General features: G+C 43.2%; 1 protein-coding gene across 2 annotated transcripts in view; it reads right to left on the reverse strand.

The window, feature by feature from the left end:
• Window positions 1–26,949, reverse strand: part of CGNL1 (cingulin like 1) — a 162,554-nt gene that overhangs the window by 70,661 nt on the left and 64,944 nt on the right. For both annotated transcript variants that reach the window (XM_080675417.1, XM_080675416.1), the window contains exons 4-8: window positions 25,903–26,008; window positions 22,566–22,667; window positions 21,443–21,591; window positions 20,180–20,315; window positions 9,334–9,546 (exon numbers count right to left, since the gene is read on the reverse strand). In XM_080675417.1, coding sequence (XP_080531543.1) covers window positions 9,334–9,546; window positions 20,180–20,315; window positions 21,443–21,591; window positions 22,566–22,667; window positions 25,903–26,008 — 706 coding nt within the window. The remainder of the gene's footprint in view (window positions 1–9,333; window positions 9,547–20,179; window positions 20,316–21,442; window positions 21,592–22,565; window positions 22,668–25,902; window positions 26,009–26,949) is intronic.

Here is a 26,949-nt window from a genome sequence, read left to right on the forward strand (position 1 = left end):
CTGTGGACCACTGGTGGCCTGTGAGGTCCGAAAGGCTGGCAATCACTGCTCTAAATTCAATTAAAACTTTTTTTAAAAAAACTGTCAAATGTCCCACCTGCCTACCCCTACGTGAGGAATCTTCCTAAAGCAATTTGTCATCAGCGCTTCCTCCTGCCCTGTGATGCTCTCCCCAGAAGAGCTGCAGCTAAATCTATGCACCTAAAGTCACAAGAGCAGACCCAGGGAGAGCACTTTCAAAGTCGTAATTGGGAAAGGAGAGTCCCTCCTCGTAAATATTTCATTTTATGAGGTACTACCCACCGGAAACCCTAACTGTAACTGGAATCCAATAGGTTTTCTGAATAAATGAAATGTATTTTACCTCGTCCCTCAAGCCAACATTCTTTCTTTGTCTTGCCTCTTAGACTATATAAACTTTCTAGCAATTCTAATTAACTCTGAATTTACTAAAAGGAGTTGGATACAAAGGCAGCAAGTTCAAGGTTTGCTAATCCAGAAACTCTCAAGCGGTTCTGGGAAAAGTAAGTATCTTTCACATTTCTAATTCTTCAGTATTTTGGCACATAAAAGACACGTCGGGTGTCGTTACAGAGCTGATGTGCTTTCTCTCCTGAATGTTGTCTTCTGAAGCAGCCAGCCTTTTCTGGTCTTCTACCCCAAACATGCCTGAACCACAGCGCCTTCAACTTTATCGTCCTGATATTTGCGCATTTCTCCCCACAAGATCGTAAAAGAGCCTCAAAGCTAGAGTCCACACTCAAACACCTGATGAAAAATGAATGGGCATGTCTGGGACTCTTGCTCTGTCTTCTACAACCCACAGCAAGTGACTTTGGCAGCTCAGGTGAAATCCCATGTGCTGTTTAGTGTTCACCCGGCCCCTGAAGAGGCTGATTAGGGCACATAGAGAGCTTAGATCCGGGGTGGGTCCGACCCAAGGGTCATATAAGGCCTAGGAAGTCATTTAGTCTGGCCCTGCCAAGGCATGAGGGGTGAATTAATTAAATGCTTGACCAAATAAAGCAGGATAAATTTTTAAAATAAATCTTTATTCAGATTATTACAATTGTTTCTCCTTTTTCCCCCCATAGCTCCCCTCCACCCGGTTCCCACCCCACCTTCTGCCCTTACCTCCCCCCACTGTCCTCATCCATAGGTGTATGATTTTTGTCCAGTCTCTTCATGAACCCCCCATACCCCTTTACCCCTGAGAGTTATCAGTCCACTCCCTTTCTATGCCCCTGATTCTATTATATTCACCAGATTATTCTGTTCCTCAGGTTTTTAATTCACTTGATTTTTATGTTCACTTGTTGATAGATATGTACTTGTTGTTCATAATTTTTATCTTTACTTTTTTCTTCTTCCTCTTCTTTAAGAATACCTTTCAGCATTTCATATAATACTGGTTTGGTGGTGATGAACTCCTTCAGCTTTTTCTTATCTGTGAAGCTCTTTATCTGCCCTTCAATTCTGAATGATAGCTTTGCTGGGTAGAGTAATCTTGGTTGTAGGTTCTTGCTATTCATCACATTGAAAATTTCTTGCCACTCCCGTCTGGCCTGCATAGTTTCTGTTGAGAAATCAGCTGATAATCGTATGGGTGCTCCCTTGTAGGTAATTAACTGTTTTTCTCTTGCTGCTTTTAATATTCTTTGTCTTTTGCTCTTGGCATTTTAATTATGATGTGTCTTGGTGTGGTCCTCTTTGGATTCCTTTTGTTTGGGGTTCTGTGCGCTTCCTGGACTTGTAAGTCTATTTCTTTCACCAGGTGGGGGAAGTTTTCGGTCATTATTTCTTCAAATAGGTTTTCAGTATCTTGCTCTCTCTCTTCTTCTGGCACCCCCATAATTCTGATGTTGGTACGCTTGAAGTTGTCCCAGAGTCTTCTTACACTACCTTCAACTTTTTGGATTTTTTTTTTTGCTTTTTGCTTTTTTGGTTGAGTGTTTTTTGCTTCTTTGTATTTCAATTCTTTGACTTGATTCTTGTGTTCCTCTAGTCTGTTTTTGGGTCTCTGTATAATATTTTTTATTTCAGTCAGTGTATGTTTAATTTCTAGTTGGTCCTTTTTCATATCTTCGAGGGTCTCGTTATATTTATCGGCCTTTTCTAGGATATTCTTGAAAAGCCTTATAACCGTGGTTTTGAATTCTATATCCAGTCGTTTGTTTTCCTCCATTTCTTTCGTTTGTGATCTGTTTCTTTGACGCCGCATTTTCACTGCTTCCCTGAGTTGGTAGGGTAGATTTGTGTGCTAGGTTTCCTATATGGCCCAGTGGGACGGCCTCCCCAGTTAACCTGAGGTGGACACTCTTGGTGCACCCCTTTGTGGACTGTGTGTACAGCCTTGTTTTAATTAAGTCTTGATTGTTGTTGGTATCACTGGGAGGAATTGACCTCCAGGCCAGTTGGCTGTAAGGATCAGCTGCGTCTATGCTGGGAGAAGTGCGGTGCTGGAGACAGCCTTATAGGATTAGACTTGCCAAATTGCAATAGCCTCTGTGCTCGGCTTGGATGGGGTGGAGTCTCAGGGCGGAGCAGACAGTCTTGGCTTCTTGGCAGCCTTGCCCTTGCGCGCACGCGCAGACCTCTGCCTTCCCCGGCTACTGAGTCTCCGCCCGAGAGTCCAGACTCCCCCCACAAGAGCGTGGGTCCCCAGGGGCTCGCCTGGAACCGGGGTTCAGTGCAGTCAGAACTGGGGCCCAGTGCAGTCAGGAGCCTCCAACTCCCTTCCACTAGGGAAAGCCTATGGCAACCTCCGCAGCCTTTGTGCGCACTGGCATGCGCGCTCCTTCAGACCTCTGCCTTCCCTGGCTCCCGAGTCTCCGCCCGAGAGTCCAAACCCCCCCGTAATAGCGTGGGTCCCCAGGGGCTCGCCCGGAACTGGGGTTCAGTGCAGTCAGAACTGGGGTTCAGTGCGGTCGGGGGCTTCCTTCCCCCTTCCGCCAGAGAAAGTCAGCCAGGCTCTCAGCCGCCCTTCCTCTCTGCGCGCACAAAGACCCTTTGCCGTACCTCCAATTCTCTGTGAGCTTTTCTCTTTCCTTCTAGTTGTAGAATTTTCACTCAGCCAGCTTTCCTGTGGTTCTGGATGGTGTCCGTTCTGTCTTTTAGTTGTAGTTTTGAAATTGTTGTGCGAGGCAGCAGTTTAGGTGCTTACCTATGCCGCCATCTTGGTTTCTCCAAAGCAGGATAATTTTTAATTTGATAATTTTGTATGGCCCATGAATTATGTTATAAATATCCATATAGCCCTTGGCAGAAAAAAGGTTCCCCACCCCTGGCTTAGGTGGAGGGTTCAAAAGGAACACCCAAGGACATCGCACTACGCCTCTTATTTTGCTACTTGAAATCAATACAAAATGCAGAAGAGTGATACAATTATTAAAAGATACATTAAAAGCTGCAATTATTAAGACAGCCATTGGGAGGGGGTGAGAGAGAAAAAATAAAAGGGGACCTTTTTTAAGTGGAATCTTCCTCATTTTACTTCTGCCAACAGAAAACGCTGTGCCCCTCTCGGCACACCTGAGTCTGCGGAGAAGGGGGTTTTCCTTTCCTGGGCCCTGCACTGCACACTCGGCCGCTCCGCCCGCTCGCAACAGTTGTCATTCACAGTAAATCGATTATATGAAGCTATAGAAAGCTGAGGAAATTAGGATTTTTTTTTTTTTTAAACAGGTTCCCTCGCTAACCTGGCTCCCTCAGAGAAGACAGAAATGAGATTTTACACTGAATTAGCCTTGTAGTTAGGGAGTCAATTCCATTGATCCTGAGATTAGCACTGGTTTCACTTGACCCTTTGCTGACCTTACGCTTTGGAAGAAGCCATTCACAGGTTGGCAGGAAAGAGGGAAGGAAAAACCTAGAAGCGATATGGGAAAGGAACACCCAAGCACATATCCATGCTTATAAGATTGAGGGACATTTCCAAATTGCTGGGTGAAACACAATCAGCCATAATTTGAATAGTTCTAGGGGGGGGGGGGAGTTTCAACATTATTGAATTTGAATAAAATTCCTACAAAGGTAATAGCACATAAAACATGTGCTAGAAAGAATGTGCACTATGAAAAGCAAAACAAGATACAAGTACAGAGACTCAGTATGTAAACACACAATGTAAACACAGGCTGCTATTAGGTGCTTCTCAAATATTTCATTAATTCAGGCGAGCACAGTGCTCTTCTCTAGCCAGTTTGCTCAGTGGATAGAGCGTCGGCCTATGGACTGAAGGGTCCCAGGTTTGATTCCAGTCAAGGGCACATGCCTGGGTTGCGGGCTCGATCCAGTAGGGGACGTGCATTCTCTCTCATCATTGATGTTTCTATCTCTCTCTCCCTCTCCATTCCTCTCTCAAATCAATAAAAATATTTAAAGGACCTCAATGATTTCAAGTATGTCTTGTTTTTTACAGCTGGTTTGTGTAATTGGGATCCAAACACGGGCCATGCCTTGGATCTGGGTCCCTGCCTCTGACTGTGGAACCACTTGAATTGCTGTTGCTTCACCAGGCTCCAGCCCAGACACACACCTCCCTTTCCCAACTACCGGGCGCTGCTCGCACCCAAAATGTCCTCAGTGTCCATGTTCACAGGTCCAAATACCACTCACCTTTCTCAGCCCAACCCAGCCCTGCCCCTCCATGAAACCTTCTTGACTGCCACCACCTCCTTCCTGAGCACAGCCACCCCCTCCGCACTCCCTCCCACTGCACTCGGGGCAGTTGCTCTTTCCTCCTCTGTAACAGCTCGACTGTTGCCGATCTCCCCTTGTCTCCTGGGAGGCAGATTATTCTGATTTCTCTTTCTGACCCTCACATGACTTAGCACAATACTATGCACTTGGCAACTGTTCAGTAAGTAAATTGGTAAATGCTGTCTCTCACACATCCTACCTCCTCTTCCCCTTCATCCATTCGCTGAAGAGATATTTGTTGCTTAACTGCTATATGGCGGGCACTCTGAAAGTACCTCATGGCCCAGAAGTCATATTACCCAACACAGAAATAGAGTGGCTTTTTTATTTATCGTCCTCAAAATACCTGCTTCTTTTAGACACAAAAGTAGTCCTTCCAAGATCAACATTAACATTATGATCCCAATAGACAAGATTTGTTCATTTTCATGAGAAACAATTTTAACTCATAAATGAGACCCCCAAAACAGTCTAATGCCTGGCCTTGGGATTGTGGGGACTCAAAGGCGTCATTCCTCTAATCCACAAACATTTTCTGAGCACCTATTCAGTGTCAAGCACATTGGGGATGCCTGGTGGAAAAAATGATGACAGTCCTTAATATGACAGGGAAGGGAAAACCAAGAACAAAATTCCCAGCAATTCCAGATCCAGCAATTATAAGGCCCAAGAGGGAACCAGGGAAGTTCCTGGAGGAGCTGGAATTTGAACTTACCCTACTCAGAGAAACCTGAAAACACTAAGCAGTATGTGCTTCTCTTTTGTACAAGAGTTTGAGACTGGATGGGGTGGGGGTGAAAAAGAGAAGCCAACAGCTGTGGACAGTCTTCATTATACTCACAGACCGCAGTCACTCACATCCCTCCTGACGGTCCATTTCTGCACATGGGCTCCAGCCGCTGCCTTATCTCCTTGGGAAGGGATGGAAGTGGCCACCTGATGAGCACCCCACCCCGCCTGCGGAGATTCCACGCATTCTGCTACACCAGGAAGCCGACAGCCCAGGCACTCAGGACTTCTCTGGTGAGCCATCAGTCTGTTCTTAAAACCGTGAGGCCATTTGGGTCTACAAGAACCACTTTTACAGAGGACCTGCTCGGAATCCCTGTAAAATGTTCTTAATAGACCTTGACAGTCTTCACCAACTGTTGTAGTAATTTAAAACTTTTAGTGCTCAAGCTCAGGCCAGGATGAAATGTTTGTTATCTGACGATAATAAAATAGCACTTTAGGGTTTTTAGGCCTGGAACAGCTGCAAAATTAAAAAAATGGACGACCAAGGAAATAAACTTTGCAATGCAATGTCGGCTTTTAGTCAGTGGTGAGTGGGCACGTACTTCCCCAGGGATGGAAAAGGGTAAAGCTAGTGCAGATTTAAGAAATAACTCTTTACCAAGTTAACAAAGTATATTCAATTCACTCTCCTCCAAGAAGTTAATAGAATAATCTTAAAATTCTATTGTAGAATACTCGCATGTCAATAATGTAACAAAAAGGCAGCATCTGTCCACTAAATTAACATAACTTTCTCCATTAAATATGCTTCGGGCACAGTTGTTCAGCAACCACCTTCAGAAGCAAAAACTAAAGTATAAAAACATAATCATAGTCCTCTCTAAAAAAAACTACAGGGAAACTCAAAAGCAAGGCACAGAAATTCTCAGAGCAATAGCAGATTTCCTAGAAGTCCTCCCACATCATCATCAGAGAGGATTCAGCAGGAACCACAACCAGGCCCGACACCCGGTTACAGGGGAATCGGTCCTCCACTTACTTTCACTCGTCAGACGTTGCACAGATGTGACCATAGGCCGGGCGCTGTGCTAAGCTCCAGAGACAAAGAGCACATGCTGTCGATCTGCCAGATGGGTTGTGTTTTTGTGTGTGTGTGTGTGTTTTATGTGACCTTTTTTTTTGTTTGTTTTTAATTTGAAGCCCTGCTTAAAAGTCAGGAGATCTCACATCAATATCCAGCTATCCAGCTTCTCTTTAAAAATTGTGAGATCTAGCAACATGGGCCCCACATTCCTTCACTGGCAATTCTGAGCTGTAGGAGAAAAGTAACTGACCCCACAGCAAAGGACACACTTTCCAGCCTGCCACAGTCCCCACGGTGCCCTACTGTCACCCCAACAACAATCCCAGAGCTTCACTCATTTGTGTCCCTCTCTGGATGCTGAGGTACTTGAGTTTGCCACTTCTGGTCTAAGAAAAAAATAAAGTGTATTAAAAATGGCCCCTGTGCCCTGGCTGGTGTTCTCAGTGGCTAGAGCAGGGGTGGACAAACTTTTTGACTCGAGGGCCGTAGTTTGCCCACGGCTGGGCTAGAGTGTTGTCCCTCGCACTGCAGGGTCACAGGTTCGATTCCCAGTCAAGGGCACGAACCTGGGTTGTTGGGGTGAGTGTGGGAGGCAATCAGTCGATGTGTCTCTCTCACATCGATGTTTCACTCTCTCTCTCTTAGTCTCTCTCCCTCCCCCTTCCTCCCTTCTACTCTCCCTAAAAAAACAATGGGAAAAATATACTCAAGTGAGGATTTAAAAAGTAAATTTAAAGAGCCCCCTGTGCTTAAAAAACTAAGAGTCTCATAGAGGCAGCAGACAAGATGATAAATTACAACATGGTGTGATACAAACTAATAATTCATGGTAAAGGAATAGCCAGGATGCAACAGAAATCCTAAGGAAGGTGTACCTGACTCCACCAAAGGGAGCAGAGGTATCTGGGGCACCTTCAGAGAAGAGAGGACATTTGGGGAGGGTCTTGAAAGGATGAGGAGAGGTTGCTCATGTTGAAAAGTGGAAGGTGAGAGGACTAGAAGGATATGGAACTTTCTGGAGACGAAGAAGAGAAGGGACTTCTATTCTTGCCTACCATGCTCACAAGTTTGAACTTAAGTCTGGGGCAATGTGAGCCAAGGCAGTTTAAAGCAGAGGCTGACATGACCGGATTTGTTCTTTCAGGGAAGGATGCTGGCAGCAGTGCAGAGTATGACCTGGGGCAAAGAGCCTTGCTGGCACGCACCCCACTGGATGCTAAGGGGAACCCCTTTGCGTTTGCTTCCTGCTTCTCTGAAATCCTACATTATCTGCCAATGGCATACACCTTGACTAACTCACCTGTTGTTTCTTTCACAGACTGATGTGGTTCAGTGCAGTTACCCCTCTTAAACTGGCATAATGCAAGTGCCATGAACAATGTTGACCTTCAAAAAGGTCAAAATGCGATAGCCTAAGTCTCTACAGATTATCTCAACTCCGTACAAAAAGGACATCCTCTTTCACCTGCCATGTTTCTGTCCCCGTTTATAATGTCTGGGAGAGGCGCATGTGTGGTGCCAGTTTAATTTTCCTCGTAGTAAAATCACTACAAACATGCCTAAACGCCGGCTCCCTGCCCTGTGATGAACACACCTTGATAACTCAAGCTTTGATGTAATGTCTGAAGATGATACGGACAAGATGGGCTCAAAGGAGAGTCATTTTACTCAGTAGCCTATGGGCCTGTCCCCCAGGAAGCAGCACATGAAGGCCACTAGCAAGGACACCAGGCTGTTGCACATAAGCAAAATGAGGTGGAAAACATAAATACCTCAAAGCAATGAAAATTCAATCAGTTTCGCTTTTCTCCCTCAAACTAATCCGTATCACCAAAGAATCTAAGATAGGCAAATCAACAAGAGGCTTCTTTTTTTTGGAAACTGCCTCAGTTATAATAACCCCAAACAGACTATTTCCCAGACTTTTATTGTTATAACAAACAAACCCATCTTTCACTTCTTGTCATTAGCGATTACCATGCCATAATTGAAAATCAGTGAATCACTATGGAGCTTAGTGAGGGAGGGCCTACCAGCTCTGAGCTGTCACTGTAATCATCACACAATGCACAAACCATATGGGGAGTTCTTTCTTCATCACCTCTGACCTATACGTTGCAGAGACTCTAAACGAAACCATACTCTGTAATTCCCCTTTCCCTAAAGATGGCATGTTATTTCAGAGCATTTTCCCCTTCAAAACTTTGCTTTTTCTCTTCTTCAACAGCCAACATGAGGTCCCCACCAGAAAACTTCAACATAATTTAGGAGAATCTATTTATAGGAGCCAAGAATTCAATTAGGAGAAAAAATATCTCGCCAGGGTCTGGGCAATTCAGTCAATTAACCCTCTCATAACTGGGCTGAGAAAAGAACTGAAATGGCTAACAAAAGGCTTCCCAGTCAGAAGGCACAGGCAAGGGCAGGGTGAGGGATTCCAGAAACCTGGGTGCTTCCTGCCATGCTGTGCCATTAGCAAAACCACCCTCACGCTGTGACCGCCAGGCACAGTTAGAGGGTGCAGATCTCTGCTCTGCAAGGGGCTCCAGAACTGTACCACGCAAGTCTCACCTGGTACAATAGCGTTGAAACAATGACCTCAACAATGTTTAAGTTTATAGCCTTAATGTAGTCAACAGCAGCACTGCTGAACTTATTCTGGGAGTAAGCTCTATTTCCATGATGAAAGTTCACTCTGTAACGAATAGGAGGCAAGACCATTGGCACTGGTGCCCTGTTATCTGTTCCCAAGGCACATTTTCTTGCCCATCTTGACACCCACTACGGCTGACCTGCCAGTGGGGCGGACTCACCTGGGTGGCTTCCTCCACGCTCTCCCTCAGGGCCTGCAGCTCGGCGTCATACTGCTCCTTCAGCTTCTCCATCTCCTGGTCGTGACTGGAAACCTCTTCTTTCAGGGCTCCCTTCAGGGCGGTGAGTTCCCGCTCCCGCTTCCTCAGGAGATCTTCCTGCTCCTCTTTGGCGATTAGCAGATCTTGAAGGTCCTGTTTTGCCTGTAAGAGCTCCTAAAGAGAGGAAACGTGAACAGGAGGTGAAGATGAGCCATTCTGTCCAGCGGCCCCGCTTCTCTCCTCTAGCTCGGCCACTCAGAGGAGCAGCCACCATCCCACTGTCCCTCCCCACTCGCCTTCCTCACACCGCACACCAACTGGACCTTCTCCCCCCTCCCTTCCACTCCTCAGAGGCCATCATTTCCCCTTAATTTGATGAAAGCTCAGCTTTCTTGAGATTTGAGGCAGAAAGGGAAGCAGACTTAACTGTCATTGCTTTGAGGGGACGTGTCTGACTTTTCCATCTCACTTCATGACTGGGCCATGGTCTGTGGCCCTTGCTAATGGCTTGCTGCCCTCACAGACTCCACACCCCACTGGAACCTTTAACCCAGGATCCCAGTCCTGCCCCAGTCTCCTTCCACCTGAGCAGGGCAAAGGACTCACATTTCTCTAAGCTGCTCAGAGTTCCTAAGGAGTCACAAAACTGGGGCAACAAGTTCCACTACAAATCGCATTACCTACACCCAAGTGTGTTCTGCCAAAAGCTCAGCAGCCATTCCTTCTGCATTGCCATCTTCACCCCAGACCTGCTCGGCTCTCCTCAAGCTCAGAACCCACCCTCTCCTGCAGGCTCCCTTCCTTCAACCACAGCGGGACTTGGGCATGACCACCTCAGCTTCCACTTCCCCAGTTCTTGAACTTCAAGCTTCTCCCCAACACAAAGCCACTTCGCAGTGAGCTATCCCTTGCCAGCCAGCTCCAAGTCCTTTATCAGCTATCTTTCCCACCCCCTCTCCCCCACCCCAACCCCGCCATCATTTTGTTCCTTTCTGTTTCTGGGCATCTATGTCCTTTCCCTCAGGGCACAAGAATCTTCTGAGTCAAGGGCAAAGAAACAAAAACAAAAATGTGAAAGTTTTACCACCAAATATTTTTTTTCTTCTTTTAATTTTAGAAAGAGAAGGGAGAGGGGAAGAGAGAGAGAGAGAGAAACATCAACGTGAGAGTGAAACTGATCAGTTGCCTCCTGCATGCACCCTGACAAAGACTGAACCAGCAACCTGGGTATGTGTCCTGATGGGGAATTGAACCATGACCTCTCAGGGTATGGGACACCACTCCAACAAACTGAGCCACACCAGCCAGGACTACCACCAAACTTTTTGAAAGTATAATTTCTGTTCACTGCCTCTACTTCTTGACCACCTACTACTAGTCACTCCTTAATCTCTTGCTATGGCTTTTGTTCCTACCCTACTCAGACTGCCCCCTCCAAGGTCCTAGGGACCTCTTAATCACCACATCCAATGGCTCCTTCTCAGTCCTCACTTTTCTTGACCTTCTTTGATCCTCCCCACCTGTCTCCTTAAAATTTCGTATGCCTTGCAGTTCAAAGACACTATATTCTCCGTTTTCTTCCCTCAGGTCATTTTTTTTTTTTTTTTTGACAGTCTTTTCTGGCTATTCTCTCTCTCTTCCCCAAAGCTAAGATGATCCCTAAGAATGCACCTTTGCATTCTTTTTTTTTTTTTTTTTTTTTGGCAAGTTCATCTATTTTTCTCCAACTATTAAGTCTATGTAAATAACTCCCAAAGCTTTACCTTCAATTCATAATCTGAATTAAGATCTGTACTTCCAATAACCTGCTAGATTGTCCCAAGAGCACCTCAGATTCAATAGGTTTGTGTTTTTTTATCATATTCCTTCCTTTCCACTTTCTTTGCTCATTATTCTTGCGAAGGCACCACCTGCTCAGAAGCTTGGCAGCAACCTGACCAACCTCATCCTTGTCCCTCATAAACAAAAAGTTAGTTCTGTAACATCTTTGATCCTTTCCCTCACCTCCCTGATTTAGACTCTCATTACCTCCTACCCAGGTGGTTTGCAATAGCCAACCAACTGCTCCCCACATCCAGTCTCTCACCTGTGGCCTCCATGACATTAGCCACAAGGCTTCCTCTTTCTGAAGTGCCCTTCTCAGTCCCACCTCCCTCTGCCTTTCAGAAAAATCTCTGAAGACTCATACAATATTGATCTCTTCCAAGAAGTCTTCCTTCAATGCCCTCCCTGAATATCCATCTCACTTTGGCTGTACTTACCACAGCACTTAAAACTTTTACTTTGCAGTCCACATATTTATTTTCTTATCTCCTGTTAGACATTCAGCATCTGATTTACTATATCTTAGACGCATGGATCAATGATATCGAGAATGTGTTTGTTCTGGATATAAATAAATTAACATGTATAGTACAGCCGGAGTCTAGAGATACCAGAATGGTTGGTACTGGGGACCTGAGACCTCAGAGAAAAGCTACTTTCCATTCAATAAGTGTCAATGATGAGGGGGCAAAAGTACTCCTATTGACTTAAGTATAACTGCCAATGGAATCTCTTTCCTTTTCTTTAGGACATGCACCTCCATTGAACCAAGGGAACCTCTGCAGTCTCAGGGTAGAACTGCATTGCACAGAGCAAGATGTAGCCCTTCAGGAATCTAGCTACAGGCATTGATAAGCTCAGATGAAACATCAAGGGATTCATCCAGGTAGCTAAGGTAACTCTGGCTCTTCTAAAGCACCAAACACAGAGCAGAAGCAAATCTTATGAAAATATAAGCCGTTCTGGTCCTGATATTTATCAAAGGGCAAGTCCTGCTGCTGCCACCGCCCACCCCTCCTCAGGGAGCAGCAGAGACTCCATCATCACTGTTGCTGTTGGCTCCCGTCAGGTCTTCCTGGGGCCTCCCACCAGCCTCTTCACCCTAGCTCCTGTGAATCGAACCTGTTTCCTGCTCTTACTCTCACACATTTCTCAATTGTTTTCGAGATAAGGCAGTTCCTCTTCCCACACTTATCTTTTCCGGGATGTATCTGTGTTTCTGAGTTGCCTTTTGTGCACTGCCGCCAATGCAGGCTAAGAACCACGGCTTCATGGTCTATGCTACACCAACAAGCTGCTATCTGCGCCTGGCTGCTGCTTAAGTGGACTGTGCTGCACGAAACCAATCAGATTACACCTCACCATAGCACTTAGAGCACTTGACGTTTTCCAGGGCAGAGACCAAAGAGCACAGGAGATTTCAAAAACATCACTTCATCGCCTCGGTGGCTTGACTGACAATTCTATCAAGCCAAAGAATGGAGAGATAATATGTAAACTTCAAAATGTAAGTCAACACCCATTAGAACTGAACATGCCTCTCTACAGACTCCAATCAAAGAAAACAAGGGAAGACACTGGCCACTCAGCATCAGTGCATTCTAAACCTAGGCCAAGTGCGCACAGTAAAGCAGCCAGGAGATGAAAACCATGTATATATGTGTGTGTGCAGGTGCCATAGGCTATAAAAGTTGGCTGTGTGTAGTACTTACTACATAATAAGACTTATGCTAAACGTTTCCAAACTAAAGCAAAGAAACATGCACTTCCAAAAAGACAAGAAGGAAGGAAAATTGAGAGAAAAAGGAAGAACGCTCCTGGACTGGCTGTCCTGACAACAGGTGCAGGAAGACACCCACACCAGAATGCCCAATGCAGTAACTTACTTGCCCACAGCAGGCTCTATCTCACACGCCATATTCATAGGGATTCTGTGGCAAAATGAGAAAAATACTGACCTAAACCCTCTTCTGCATAAATGCTTCCCAAAGGTTCTATAAGATCCCTATCTCTGGCCCATGTTCAATTAAAGGGTGAGTAAATGGTTTTATATCAAGACTGTAGCTGACAGAAAATTACGCAATTTTTTCCAGAATGATGGCCTATAAAATGTAACAGGGTTGGTGAGAAACATGAATTTTTTTTAGTTGTTTTATTAAAATTCCTACAATGCTCAGTAATATTTCTGAGAACAGCCTATCCCCAGATCAATACAATTTCATAGCCAGCACATTTTACTGGTACGTAAAGGACTTGCATGCTGGCAAAGGCCGGGGATGAAACACGTGGCTGCTGGAGGGAGGCCCAGCTGTCAGCACCGCCGGCTCCCATCAAAGATGATGGTCAGTAATTAGAAAATTCCACTGCCCTGGCGCTTAGAAAGACAGCGCATGTGTACCCATTTCCCCCGGAATAGAGGAAAACACATTTTTGGACAAAGAAGCGGCTGAAAATTTGTTCTATGATCATTTTTTGTAACTTGAGTTAAAAACCAAATTTCAAAACCATCAGTTGTTTAAGAATAAAAAAAGTCATCCTATTGTTGGTCAACTGTATGGCTTATCCAGAGAAAACAGGATTATTTTCCTCTCTTTCTTTCTTCCTTTAAAAAAACTAATAGCTACTGTATTCTTCCTTAATGTTACTTTACTGGTTCCACATCGGGGCCCAATGTTATTTAACAAAACGGCAAGTCGTATTAGAAGAGATTTCATGTAAGTTCTTGTGCATTGGGCATCTCACGAAACACAGGGCCCTCAGCCTCTTTCAAACATTCAATACCACAATGTGTTTCATGTTCATTGTGTTTAAGAGTCTGTTCTAAGCCAAATGCCATAGAAAACTTGGCCCCAACGGTAATCTGTTATCAGATTTCCCAGGCCACTTCTGATTAAGAGATGAAGAAGAAATTGAAAGTGACAAGGAGAGTCTATTTTATGATCATGTTTTAAACGTCACTGACAAGCCCAAAGGAAACTCATTTAAAACAGTGAGGATGGTTTTCCAGAGGGAAAGAGCCCCACTTTGGCGTTCAGAAGCCAACTGTGCCATCACTAATCTTGCAGAAGGGTTGCAGTAGAGGATATATCTCCTATTACAGGAAAGGCGCAACCAGAAAGCCAGCAACCTCAGGAACATTTTTAAGAGAAGATGTGCTCTGTTTCCTTTTCCCGTTCTCTCATTACCGGCCTCGGCCTGAAAACACATCACCCAAACTGAGGTGCATAGCCTCCTCCTGGTTACCACTGCAAATTCACCAGTAAACTATGTAATTAATTAAATCATATCCCTTGATGAAGAGGCAAGGAAGCAGATAGCTCATTTCAAAAATATTCCTTTTTTAAAATGGTAACATTTTTTAAAATATATTTTTATTGATTTCAGAGAGGAAGGGAGAGGGAGAGAGAAATAGAAACATCAATGATGAGAAAGAATCATTGATTGGCTACCTCCTGTACGCCCCACACTGAGGATTGAGCCCACAACCTGGGCATGTGCCCCGACCGGGAACCGAACCTGGTCATTGATCAATGTTCAACCACTGAACCACGCTGGCTAGGCTAAAATGGTAACATTTTAAAAATAATTTTGATACTGAAATCACTTTATTCATTTGCTCTGTTGCTTGGCATGAAATGGGGGAAGATGCAAAGACAAAATGGTATTGACTCAGCTGTCTAGAAGAAAGATACAAAAATAGGACAAGGTCAAATGTGCTAAAATAAAGAATTTAAAAGGATAGAGGGTATTATGAAAAAGGGAAAATAATAATTATAGGTTTCAGTTACTGGGAAAATTCAGCAACTTAAGGGACTTCCCTATAGCTAAGATAACATCTTTCCCTTTTCAAATCACTCAAATGTCCACACAAGGAATCATGAAATAAGGCAAAGTCTTACCTTCTATTTAAATTTGTTTGAGAAGCTACATTTTTTAAAATATATTTTATTGATTTTTTACAGAGAGGAAGGGAGAGGGATAGAGAGTTAGAAACATCGATGAGAGAGAAACATTGATCAGCTGCCTCCTGCACACTCCCTACTGGGTATGTGCCTGCAACCAAGGTACATGCCCTTGACCGGAATCGAACCTGGGACCCTTGAGTCCACAGGCCAACACTCTATCCACTGAGCCAAACCGGTTAGGGCATGAAGCTACATTTTTATTGAAAGCCAGAAACTGTACAATGACATCATTTCTGGGAAATTATCCTTAGGATATTTTTCCAAAAAGTACAAGGATACATGTAAAAAGTGTTCACCATATTTTCTCATAATTTTTTTAAAAAAAATAATTTAAGCATAGGATAATATTTAAATATATTGTGGTTTATCTCCTTTAAAATGAAATATAAAGACTTTAAGGTATAACAAGGAAAAATGTTTCTGACATTAACTTTTAAAAGCAGATACCAAAACTGTAGGGCCACTATAATTGTCCCTACATTATAGGCAGGTAGATGAAACCCACCAATGGGTAGGGAGGCAAACAGAAAATGTAGAAATAAAAATCGTTGTTAAGATGTTAGGAAAATAAGTGTTTTTCCACCAACCCACCCACCCCCGTTTTAAAATTTCATTTTGTGGTTTTAATATTTCAGTGATAAATTCACACTTGTTCAAAGCTGCATTCTAATACCCTTGACTTTGTAACTCTGAGCCCTGAGAAAAAGACAGAGCCATGATTAGCAGTATAATACCATGAATATGGTGGTTTTTAAGAAATCCTTGGATGAAAAGAGAAATACCAGGTGGTAGGAAAGAAGACTAACGCCTTCTCAGGAGAAAAGGTCTGAACAGAGAGAGAGGGAGATGGTCGTGTGGGGAGAAGAGAAATTATTTCCCTCTGTAACCATGTGAAAAACGCATTCACGAGAACCCCTGTGCTGTGTGGTCACGGCACTCAGCTCTGCCAAGTCATGGGGAAGAGGGAGGCTTACTTCTAAAGGGCAGGACCTAAAATCCTTCCGGGGGAATTACTTCAAAACCAAACAAGGAAGGGGTGAGAAAACAATTGACAGAGGAGACTTAACAAGGAACTAAAGAGCCAGCAGCTTTTAACCCCAAGAAAGGGTCAAAGACTCAGCCCTTAGGGGGAAAGCAATAGAAAATAAAAATTCAGTACCAACAAGGTACCTTACTTATTTCATTTTTTGTTTCCTTTGTTCTAAATTGTGTCATTTATTTTTTGAACTGTTCCTACAAAACAAAGATTATTATGGAAATAAATTTCAAAACTATGCCAAAAATGCAGATGATAATGTTATAGCAAATATCAAAATATCTAAACGGGCACTTGTGTATTTTTGTGACTCTCAATTAGACCCACTCCCCCCCAAAAATGTAGATGTTCAAAACCTATTCTTGCTCTCTAATTACTTTTATGTGTATCTAACACCTCAACAAGATGGTAATCTAATTCAGGGGGAAAAATAATAATTGTCTTTGTAAAATCCCATAATAATTAACAAATACTAAGCAGAGGAAAGAGTAAATCTTATCCACTTGCTCACTGATTGATAAGAGCTAAATATTTAATAGGGGGTATACTAATATGGGCAGAGGCCAGATGTGCAGCCTGTGTCACAGCAAACAGATTCATTCAGTCATTCACTTACTAACTCATAACTGATCCATCCAACCAACCCCCAAATATTTACTGAGTGCTATATGTCCCAAGCACTGGGATAAAATGCTGAGCCAGCCATCACCAACCCTGCCCTCCTGGAGCTTACAGTCTTGTGGGGCCTTAAACAAAAACTTAACCTGTGCTAAGTGTTGTATGGGCATCAATGTATTTTCAATGCTTTCCCATAAATAGCATTACTTACAAAGTATTTTTGCCCAAAGTTTAATCTAAATCTATTACTGTAGAGATCTAAATACAAATTTACTAGAATACAGGGGATAGTGGAACACCATAATGGACACCATAAGGAAATAATCAGACAAATCAGAGGGGCATTGGACTAATCTCGTCAGAAGATGGATGGGATGGGAGGAGAAAAGCAGGCAGTAGGGAATGAGGGGGAAGGGTGCTATACTGGGATAAATGAAAACAGTGAAAGCAACGTGGGGTTCTTGATTGGATCCTGGCTGGGAGGTGGGGGGAATACAACCATAAAATATACCTGGAGGACAAGTGGAAAATTTCGAGTGAGGGCCCAGGTATTAGAATTCTTGTTATATTATATATATTATAGGAATTATTAAATTTTTAGGTATTATAATAGTACTGTGTTTGTAAGAAAATTCCTTAATTTTCAAAGATGTGTGCTTGAGAATTTAGGCATGAGGCATGGTGTTATCTATAATTTGCTTTGAAATAGTTCAGCAAAGATGGATAAATTGACACATGAAAAAAATAGAAGAATGAATAGATGGACAGATGAATAAGTGGAGTTAATATCACAAAATATTGACAACTATTGGATCTGGGTTGGAGCTCTGTGGAAGTTACTACAGTACCCTGTCTACTTTTCTGTATGTTGGAAGTTTTCCTAAGACAATGTTTAAAAACGATTACAGAGGATCCAAGATGGCGGCGTAGGTAAACACCTAAACTGCTGCCTCGCACAACCATTTCAAAACTACAACTAAAAGACAAAATGTCTATCACCCAGAACCACGGGAAAGCTGGCTGAGTGGAAGTTCTACAACTAGAAGGAAAGAGAAAAGAGCATTGAGACATGCACAAGCGCTGAAAAGCTGAGGTACAGAGGCACGCGATCCAGGCTGGCGGCAGGTGTTGCTTTTGTCAACCCGAAGGAAGACAAGCCCCCGATTACTCTGAAATCCAGTTTCTGCGGAGACACGGGGGACCCAAACTCCTACGGGGAGAAGCTGAACTGTCTGCCATCAGGTCGGAAAGTGAGGGTGGCTTGCTTGCAGAGCTGCGCGCAGGAATAATTGTTTACTGCGCTGGGGCGCAGGACACGGGGACACGGTCGGAGACACAGAGCCGGCTAACTGGCAGCCATTGCTGTTTGCCACGCCCTAGCCTAGTGACGCCCTGAGACCCCGCTCCGCACAACCTACAAACCCACCAAGCTCCAAGCAGCGGCTTTAGCATATGAATGGCCTGCCCTATCACAGCTTAACCTAGCAAACTTGCAGCCCAGGTCAGACAGCTCCAAAACCTCCAAACCCCAAGCAAAGAGGACAAAACTGTAGTTCTCGCTGTAGCTCCTGCTGGGTGGCCTCAGACAGTAGCTGACCTGCACCCCATTGGAGATCCAGAAGCCAGTGTACCTAGTGGTCAGTGTGAGACACCAGATTTCAACTCCTCACATCCATAAGTGACACATTCAAGAGGCAGAGTCAGTAAGCACCAAAGCCCCACTGAAACAAGTCCTGCACCATAAGCGTGTCTCTAGCGCAGCAGTTCTTCCATTATAGACACAGCGGGTCCTCACAGCCAATTGGCCTGGAGGTCAATTCCTCCCAGTGTACCAACAGCAATCAAGGCTTAACTACACCAAGACTTTGCACTCAGCCCACAAAGGGGTGTACCAAGAACGTCCACCTCAGGTGATTGGGGAGGCTGAGCTACTGGCCCCTATAGGTCACCTACCACACAAAGCCACTCCATCAACACAGGGAAGCAGCCAAAATGCAGAGACAAAGAAACATGTCACGAATGAAAGAAATGGAGGAAAGCAAACTACTGGATGACATAGAGTTCAGAACCACATTTATAAGGTTACTCAAGAATCTTCTAAAAACCTCTGAGGAACTCAGTGAGACCTTTAAGGATCTTAATGAGAATGACAAAAAAATGGAAAAGGACCAGTCAGAAATTAAGCATACACTGTCTGAAATAAAGAATATACAGAAACTCAACTGTAGATCAACGTACCCCAAGAATCAAACCAAAGATCTGAAATATGAGGAAATAAAAAACACCCAACCAGAAAAACAAAAAGAAAAAAGGATCCAAAAATATGAAGACAGTGTAAGGAGCTTCTGGGACAACTTTAAGCGTACCAACATCCGAATTTTTGGGGTGCCAGAAGAAGAAAGAGAGCAAAATATTGAAAACCTATTAGAAGAAATAATGACAGAAAACTTTCCCTACCTGGTGAAAGAAATAGACTTACAAGTTCAGGAAGCACACAGAACCCTATACAAGAGGAATCCAAAGAGGACCACACCAAGATACATCATAATTAAAATGCCAAGGGCAAAAGACAAAGAGAAAAATCTTGAAAGCAGCAAGAGAAAAACGGTTAGTTACCTACAAGGGAGTACCCACACGACTGTCAGCTGATTTCTCGGCAGAAACTATGCAGGCCAGAAGGGAGTGGCAAGAAATACTCAAAGTGATGAACAGCAAGAATCTACAACCAAGATTACTCTACCCAGCAAAGCTATCATTCAGTGTTGAAGGTCAGATAAAGAGCTTCACAGACAAGAAAAAGCTAAAGGAGTTCATCACCACCAAACCAGGATTACATGAAATGCTGAAGGGTATTCTTTAAGAAGGGGAAGAAGAAGAAAAAGGTAAAGATAAAAATTATGAACAACAAAATGACATCAAATACATACCTACCAACAAGTGAATCTAAAAATCAAGTGAATAAAAAATCTGAAGAACAGAATGGACTGGTGAATATAATAGAATCAGGGACATAGAAAGGGAGTGGACTGACAATTCTCAGGGGGAAGAGATTGGACAAAAATCTTACACCTATGGATGAAGACAGTGGCAGGGGGTAAGGACATGGGGTGGGGTGGGGAATCAGGTGGAGGGGAGCTATGGGGGGGAAAAAAGAGGAACACCTGTAATAATCTGAACAATAAATATTAAAAAAAAAAAACTATTACATATGATGCTCTTACAGAATCTAACCACAGGCACAGGTGTAGTAAATGCACAAAACAGAATATGGCTCAGGGTACTCAGCCCCCATCCCACCTCCACCATCTCACCCTCTTCAGGCAGATGGGGCCTATCTTGTCACCTGACCCCACAGGCCCCTTACCTCAATCAGAGCCCCCTTCTCCCTGTCCTCGGATCGTTTGGCGCTGTCCAGTTCATCATGCATTTCCGAGAGCTGGTCCTGGAGATCCCTGATCTCCGTCTGGTGCTGTTCCCGCTCCATCTTTACCTGAAACAGCCTGACAGGAAGGAGTCCCTCAGACAGACCTCGGGCTATGCTGATGCTCATCCCATCTGACTGCAGACCTCCAGATGCTCAAGCAGACTCATCTAAAACCCCAAGAAGCCTCCCACACTCCCTCTCCCCCCGTCACCCCCCAACCAGGACTGTAGACCAGAAGAGTCCGCAAATTATGACCTATGGGCCAATCTGGCCCACTGCCCATTTTTGTAAATAAAGTTTTATTGGAACACAGCCATACTCATTCTTTTATGTATTGCTTACAGTCATTTGCACAATACAATGGCAGAATTGAGTGGTTCCAACAAAGACCATATGGCCCATAAACTGTAAAGTATTTACTATCTGACAAAAGTTTGCCAACCTCTGCTCTAAATCAAATTCACAACTATTCTACCTTGTTATTCTGTAAAGTCTTTACTACCCCCTAAACTTTCTGATTGTTTTCTTACCAACTTCTTTTCTAAAATTAACCTCTAAGAATGTTTTAAAAGCAACAACTACACCATCAAAATTGCCAAGGCAATTAAAGGCTTTTACTACATAATGTCCTATTTTCCTTGAATTTCCCTCCAGATTTCACTCCTGCTCTAACCTTCACTTAAAGTTTCCATTATGTCCACAGGGCTTCTTAGCACTGCACCCTTTCCGACCTTAATTTCAGATCTCTTGTGCACAGATTTTAAGACACGGCCACAATGACACGGCCACCAGGCTTGACTTTCCATCTCTGCAGATACAACAGAAATATAAGCACAGGTCACAGAGTCCAGCACCATCCAGGATAGAATCCACAAACCAGGAGATTATGGAGGTCTTGTGACGTGCTTTTTGGAGGCTGGGCACAGGACCCTTGAAATCTCAGTTAGATATCACCACTCTGCATTCCCTGCTTCTCACTTACCTACTATAGAGCCACTCTCAGGGCTGAAACTGTACAAGACATCCTTTAAGGTGTACGAACAATTTTAAAATCATTAACCTTTCTGTTTACCAGGGAGAAAAGGAAAAGGGAGCAGCTGCTGTAAATATTTGGAAGACCAGGTAGTACTAAATGGACAAAAAGGTTCTGGCCACATCAGATGAAGAACCAGGAAGGACAGGTGCTCGTGCACCTGGACTTACTCCTCCAGGCTTTTCCGGAGCTCCCCCTCACTCTCTTCTAGCCGCCGCTGCAGCACAGAGTTCTCTTTCTCCTTGTGGTCATGTTGGCTCTGGAGCTCTTCTAAGTTTGCTTTCATTCTCTCTCTCTCTTCTTTGATGTTCTGTTGATTCTAATAGGAATAAATGTGATTTTAGAGTACCTCCGCCGTACATTTATGTTACACTGAAACTTTACAAGACATCCTTCTAAAATCTGATGGACTCCATGTCTTTGCACTTAACAGTATTAATTATTAGTGATATCATTAATTTTTAATCAAACTACTTAATTAAGGCATAGTTGTGTGTAACTAGAAACAATATTACATATTTAATGAATTGTAATACTTTTAAAAGAGAAACAAACACAGCTAAACCTCATTGTACTATTTTAATTACTCAGTGCCAATCCTATCTAATAAAAGAGAAACATGCAAATTGACCGTACCTCCGCTACACCCACAAGCCATGCTCACCAGCCAATCAGGAGCAAGTATGCAAATTAACCCAACCAAGATGGCGGTTAATTTGCATACCCAGGCGCAGAGCGAAGACTGAAGACAATGTAGAAGGAAGCCAAGCGCTGCAGAAGGGAGCAAAGCTGCGGAGAAGCAAGCAAGCGGGGTGGTGGAGAAGGGAGGGAAGCAGGCGGGGTGGGGGAGATAGGAGAGAAGCAGGCGGGGTGGGGGAAAAGGGAGGGAAGCAGGCGGGGCAGCGGAGAATGGAGGGAAGCAGGCAGGCAGGGCGGCAGAGACCGCCGCAGGAAGCCCTATTCTTGCTGGAATCTTCCTGCAATGGGCCTCTAGTATTTTATAAGCATTTAGTTTCCTATTGGCCTGACTGAATCCAACAGTGTTTCTTTTACTCTGTTCAAAGCAAATAGTCTCTATATGCTTTAGGTTGTTTGTTGTTGTTGTTGTTTTTTAAGTTCTTTGGTCAGTAGGAGCCAAATATACAGGAATTTACTTCTGTGATGAGAGGAATGTTTCTTTTTGAGGGGGGAAAATTGGCTTTCAATTCACTTGGGCATCCCAAGGTACTTAAAATATTCTTTACCAATCAAGAAGGAAATTAAAAAAAAAATAACTGAGGAAAAATCAGATACCTTGACTTCCAGTTGAAGCTGTCTCTGAAGTTCAGCCACTTCTGTGGTCAACTTGGTTTTCTGTTCCAACAGATCTTTGACTTCAGATGAAGAGTTAGAAGCCTACAGTTAATTGCAAAGATATATGCATTGAAATGTTCAAGGTGATGTTTTATTTTAATTCTCTTTCCCCCAAAATATAATCAGAGCATTAACTCTAAAACCTTAAGATTCCCATGTAGATCCCTATAGAGAAGGGGCACGAGAAAGCCTTCTGGGGTGATGGGAGTGCCCTTTATCTCGATCTGGGTGGTGCTTGCATTTGAACCATGCAGTTAAGATTTATGCAATTTACTGTAAGTTATACCCAATAAAACAATGTAAGAAGATAAAAATAAGTATTTGTGAAGATTCATCTATTGCATAAAGTAATACCCAAAGCCCATGTCTCTATGTTCCCAAGGCGCTCTGTGTAAAAATCTATTACAAACTTTTCATTAGATTGGGAATTACTGCTCCATAACCATCAATGATATTTTTATCCCTCACTCTGTATATGCCTGGATGCAAGCAGTAAATAACTGTAAGCTGGCTAAATTGGCTGTCTTCTTTTAGATGTCACATCTCCATAGTAGAGAGAGATAGAATGAAGAGGGATCTGATTAAAGAGAGTCTATTAGGAAGCATCTCTGATTGCGTATGAATATTAATGGATATCATTTTTTTTTCTTCCATGGATGTAATAATAGGATGATGTTCTCAAAAGGATTTGGCTAAAAAGCTAGAGCAAAGTGGTTAGAAAACTACATGGCGGGGACGGGGGATAAAAGCAGGAATCAAAGCTGGAAAAGGCAGTGACTTGGCCCTCGTGCATCTGAATCCAGGTGTGAGTTGTGCCTGATGAGCCTGGAATGAGGCATTTCCTCACTTACCCCTGTGAAGTTAACCAGAGCCCCCAGTCAACAAAAACACAGGACTCCCAATTCTCTCAGACAAAATGAGAACAATCCATTTTAGAAATCTAAACCCGTGCCACGAGGGAACTTGCACACGCTCCTTCCCAAGCAAAGCCCCTGCCTGCTTTGTTGCCCTTTCCCAATATGGTCTCAGTCCCACACGGGAGAGGGTCCTTCCATTCCCTCGCAGAAAATCACTTAACTGGCCTTTGCCAGCAAATAATCAGACTCAGAAAATAAGAGGGAGGTAGAGGGAGTAGGAACACATGGGCAATTAAGCCATCAGGGCACTGTGATCGGAGCCAGAAGTCTAAGGGCCTTAGTTCACCTTCTCACCACCTCGCACTTGATTCCCAGTGCTTCTTAGCTGGTCTCCCCTCCTCTAACCTCACCTCTTTAGAAAGCTACAACAGGAATGAATTCTTAGGAATATGGCGCTATTCGTTCCTGTTTAAAGCCCATCAGTGGTGGCCCATCACCTTCAGTCTGAAATGGAAACTTCTCATGCAATTTCTGAGGTCTTTCCTACCTGGTGCTTTGTCCCCACGTGCTCTCTGCTCCAGCTACACAACATTACCTCCATCCCCTACACATAGCTAATACATGCCTCTTTACATTTTATATTTGCTTGTGTCATTCCCTCTACCTACAACGCCCTGCCTTCCCTTCTTTCAGAGAATTCTATAATCTTTTGAGACACCATTAGTGTTAGTGACTCCAGAAGGGCTACCCTGATACCCCTACTAGTCTGTGAACCACAATGAAAATCTTAACATCAAGACCAAAGCATGTAAAGCCCTGACCGGTTTGGCTCAGTGGATAGAGCGTCGGCCTGCGGACTGAAGGGTCCCGGGTTCGATTCCGGTTAAGGGCATGTACCTGGGTTGCAGGCACATCCCCAATGGGAGGTGTGCAGGAGGCAGCTGATCGATGTTTCTCTCTCATCGATGTTTCTAACTATCTATCCTCTCCCTTTCCTCTCTGTAAGAAATAAATAAAATATATTTAAAAAAAAAAAAAAAAAAAGACCAAAGCATGTAAAAAAAAAAAAAAGACCAAAGGATATAGTCCCCTTAAGAATATTCAGGTAAATGAAAAGCAAGAGTCAGAGTGATAATTTAGATTTAAGACTTTTAGCAAAAAAAATCCTAAGCTAATTTTAAGAACTACGTAGCACTCTTGAAGCAAAGTGTATAATCTAAAAATTCTCCAGTGGGAACAGTTAATATATTTGTACTACAATAAATATTATATACAGGGGTGGGCAAAAGTGGGTTTATAGTTGTGAGTATACAACAGTTTATTCTTATATTATTATTTGTTTTATTAATTGTATTTTCCATACAAACAATTGTAAACTGACTTTTGCCCACCCCTGTGTGTATGTGTGTATGTATGTGTGTGTATATGTGTATATATACACATGTATATGTATGTGTATATATATGCACACACACATACATACATACACATAAATACACACATACATACACATATACATACATATCTCTATTTGATGGAGGGAGAGCTGCAGTCATGGGTTAGCTGAGTGCTAGGGGAACACTGAGCAGTAGAGAAAAGGTGGTAGTTGATGCCTAAAAATGTCCTCTATCCCATTTTTCCAACATTGAAAAGAAGCTATAGACAAACTTCCTGTTACCTGCCTCTGGGTATCCTCTCTTTCCTGCCTTTGCAGAATTCCCCTTCCAGGAGAAAGTAAAGACGCACAAGCAAGAAATGGGTCCCAGTGCATGGTGGCATAGGAAGGAGGAACAAGTGTTCAGTCGTCTCCCTTAAATGCTACTTCTTTTCAGGGTACAAGGCGTGTGCGACATATAGCAGATGTTCATCAATTATAAGACGGATCCTTTTTTTAACAAAAGCAATCTCCAAGTCCCAACTCGAATTCAGTACAATCAGTTAAACAGACAGTTTTTTAAAAGAGTTTGGCACCCCTCCACTCCTTCCTTTCCCTTCCACCGATGCTGGTTGGCTTCACCTGTCTCTATTCCCTAGTTTCTTATTCTTATTCTCTTATTTCTTACTCTCTGAAGTTCCAAAGTTTGGGGCCAAGCCAGTTCACACCAACCTTCCAAATCTGCCTACGAAATCTATCCATTAGCTTAATTTTTTCTATTCTTATTTCCTCTTTCTGAATTTGTTCCTATTATGTTTGTGTGTTGTTGTTTTTTTAATAAAATATCTTAAAAACCTTTCTGAAAAAAAGAGGCAGAGTATAAATTCATAACATGTAAAATGAGACCTCCCATCTCAGGTCTAGCTCACTACTCAGGAAACTTCCCATTCGATGCCATAATCAATTGTACAGACTGAAGAAACAGCAATTTGTCTGCCACATCCCATGTTAAATGCCCTCTGCAAGATACAAAACTTCAACTTACTTGGTGATTCCCTTGTGCACTCCCTGCTGCTCGAGACTTTAAAGTCTGGATTTTCTCAAAGACCAGATTGACTTTCCTTTTAGTGGCATCATCATTATCGGTACTTCTGGAAAAGAGGCAAAGGAAAAACAACAGTGAGGGGAAACCACTGGCCCCAGAATATTTTATGTGCCCTGACACACAGACAAGCCCTTTAAGAAGACAAATTGCAAGAGGCATGATTTTTTTTTTTTTTTACAAAACCAGTGTTAAAAGAGCAGGGTGGATGGTGTATTTTTTCAGCAAATAAACTGTCCTATGTTACCACTCAATTTGAGACAGGGGTTCCCACTTTCAAACGTGAAAGAGACACAGCAAGATTCTAAATGAGCTTGGAGAACACATCCAGTGAAAATGTAGTAATTTGCTGTTTGATTCAAATGAATTATATTCATTCCAACAAGGGATTTCTCCTCTGTGTGTGTCTCACATGCACATACATTTTTATTTTTAAATCTTATGCTTAAGAATGATTTGCAGTGATCTGAACTTGGTCAGCCTATGTCTAAAAAAACAAATCCCCAAGCCAAGACTGTCAACACAGCAGCCCTCTGTCTAGACTTTGACAGGTAATGATTGGCTGAAGTCTTATTAACCTCAACCACATCTTCTATCACACATACCTGACAATTAGGGGGGAAAAATAGTTTTTTAATAAGTTTCCTTAAATAGGTGCCTCCCACTAAAGTCTGTCTCAACTCATGAACCCCCCCCCCCCAAAAAAAGGAGAATTTTAAAAATCAAAAGTTCTTCTACTTTAACCTTAACACGGTAAAACCCTTCACAGAGAGGCACTAATAACTAGTTCTTAGCTAGAAGAATAAAAGTATCTCTTTGGTTACTGTTGTTTTTTATTTCCAAAAGAGCCCTTATCTTATAGTTTGAACCTGACCACTTTGTCAGGTCTACTATTACTGACAAATAATTGTAAGGGTCAATACAAAAAAACACACAGTGTTTTGATACCAGTGAGTATTTGCCACGTGACTTCCAGTCATGTCAGACTGT

The sequence above is a fragment of the Plecotus auritus genome (genome assembly GCF_963455305.1).
Source record: "Plecotus auritus genome assembly, chromosome: 1".
NCBI lineage: Eukaryota > Metazoa > Chordata > Mammalia > Chiroptera > Vespertilionidae > Plecotus > Plecotus auritus.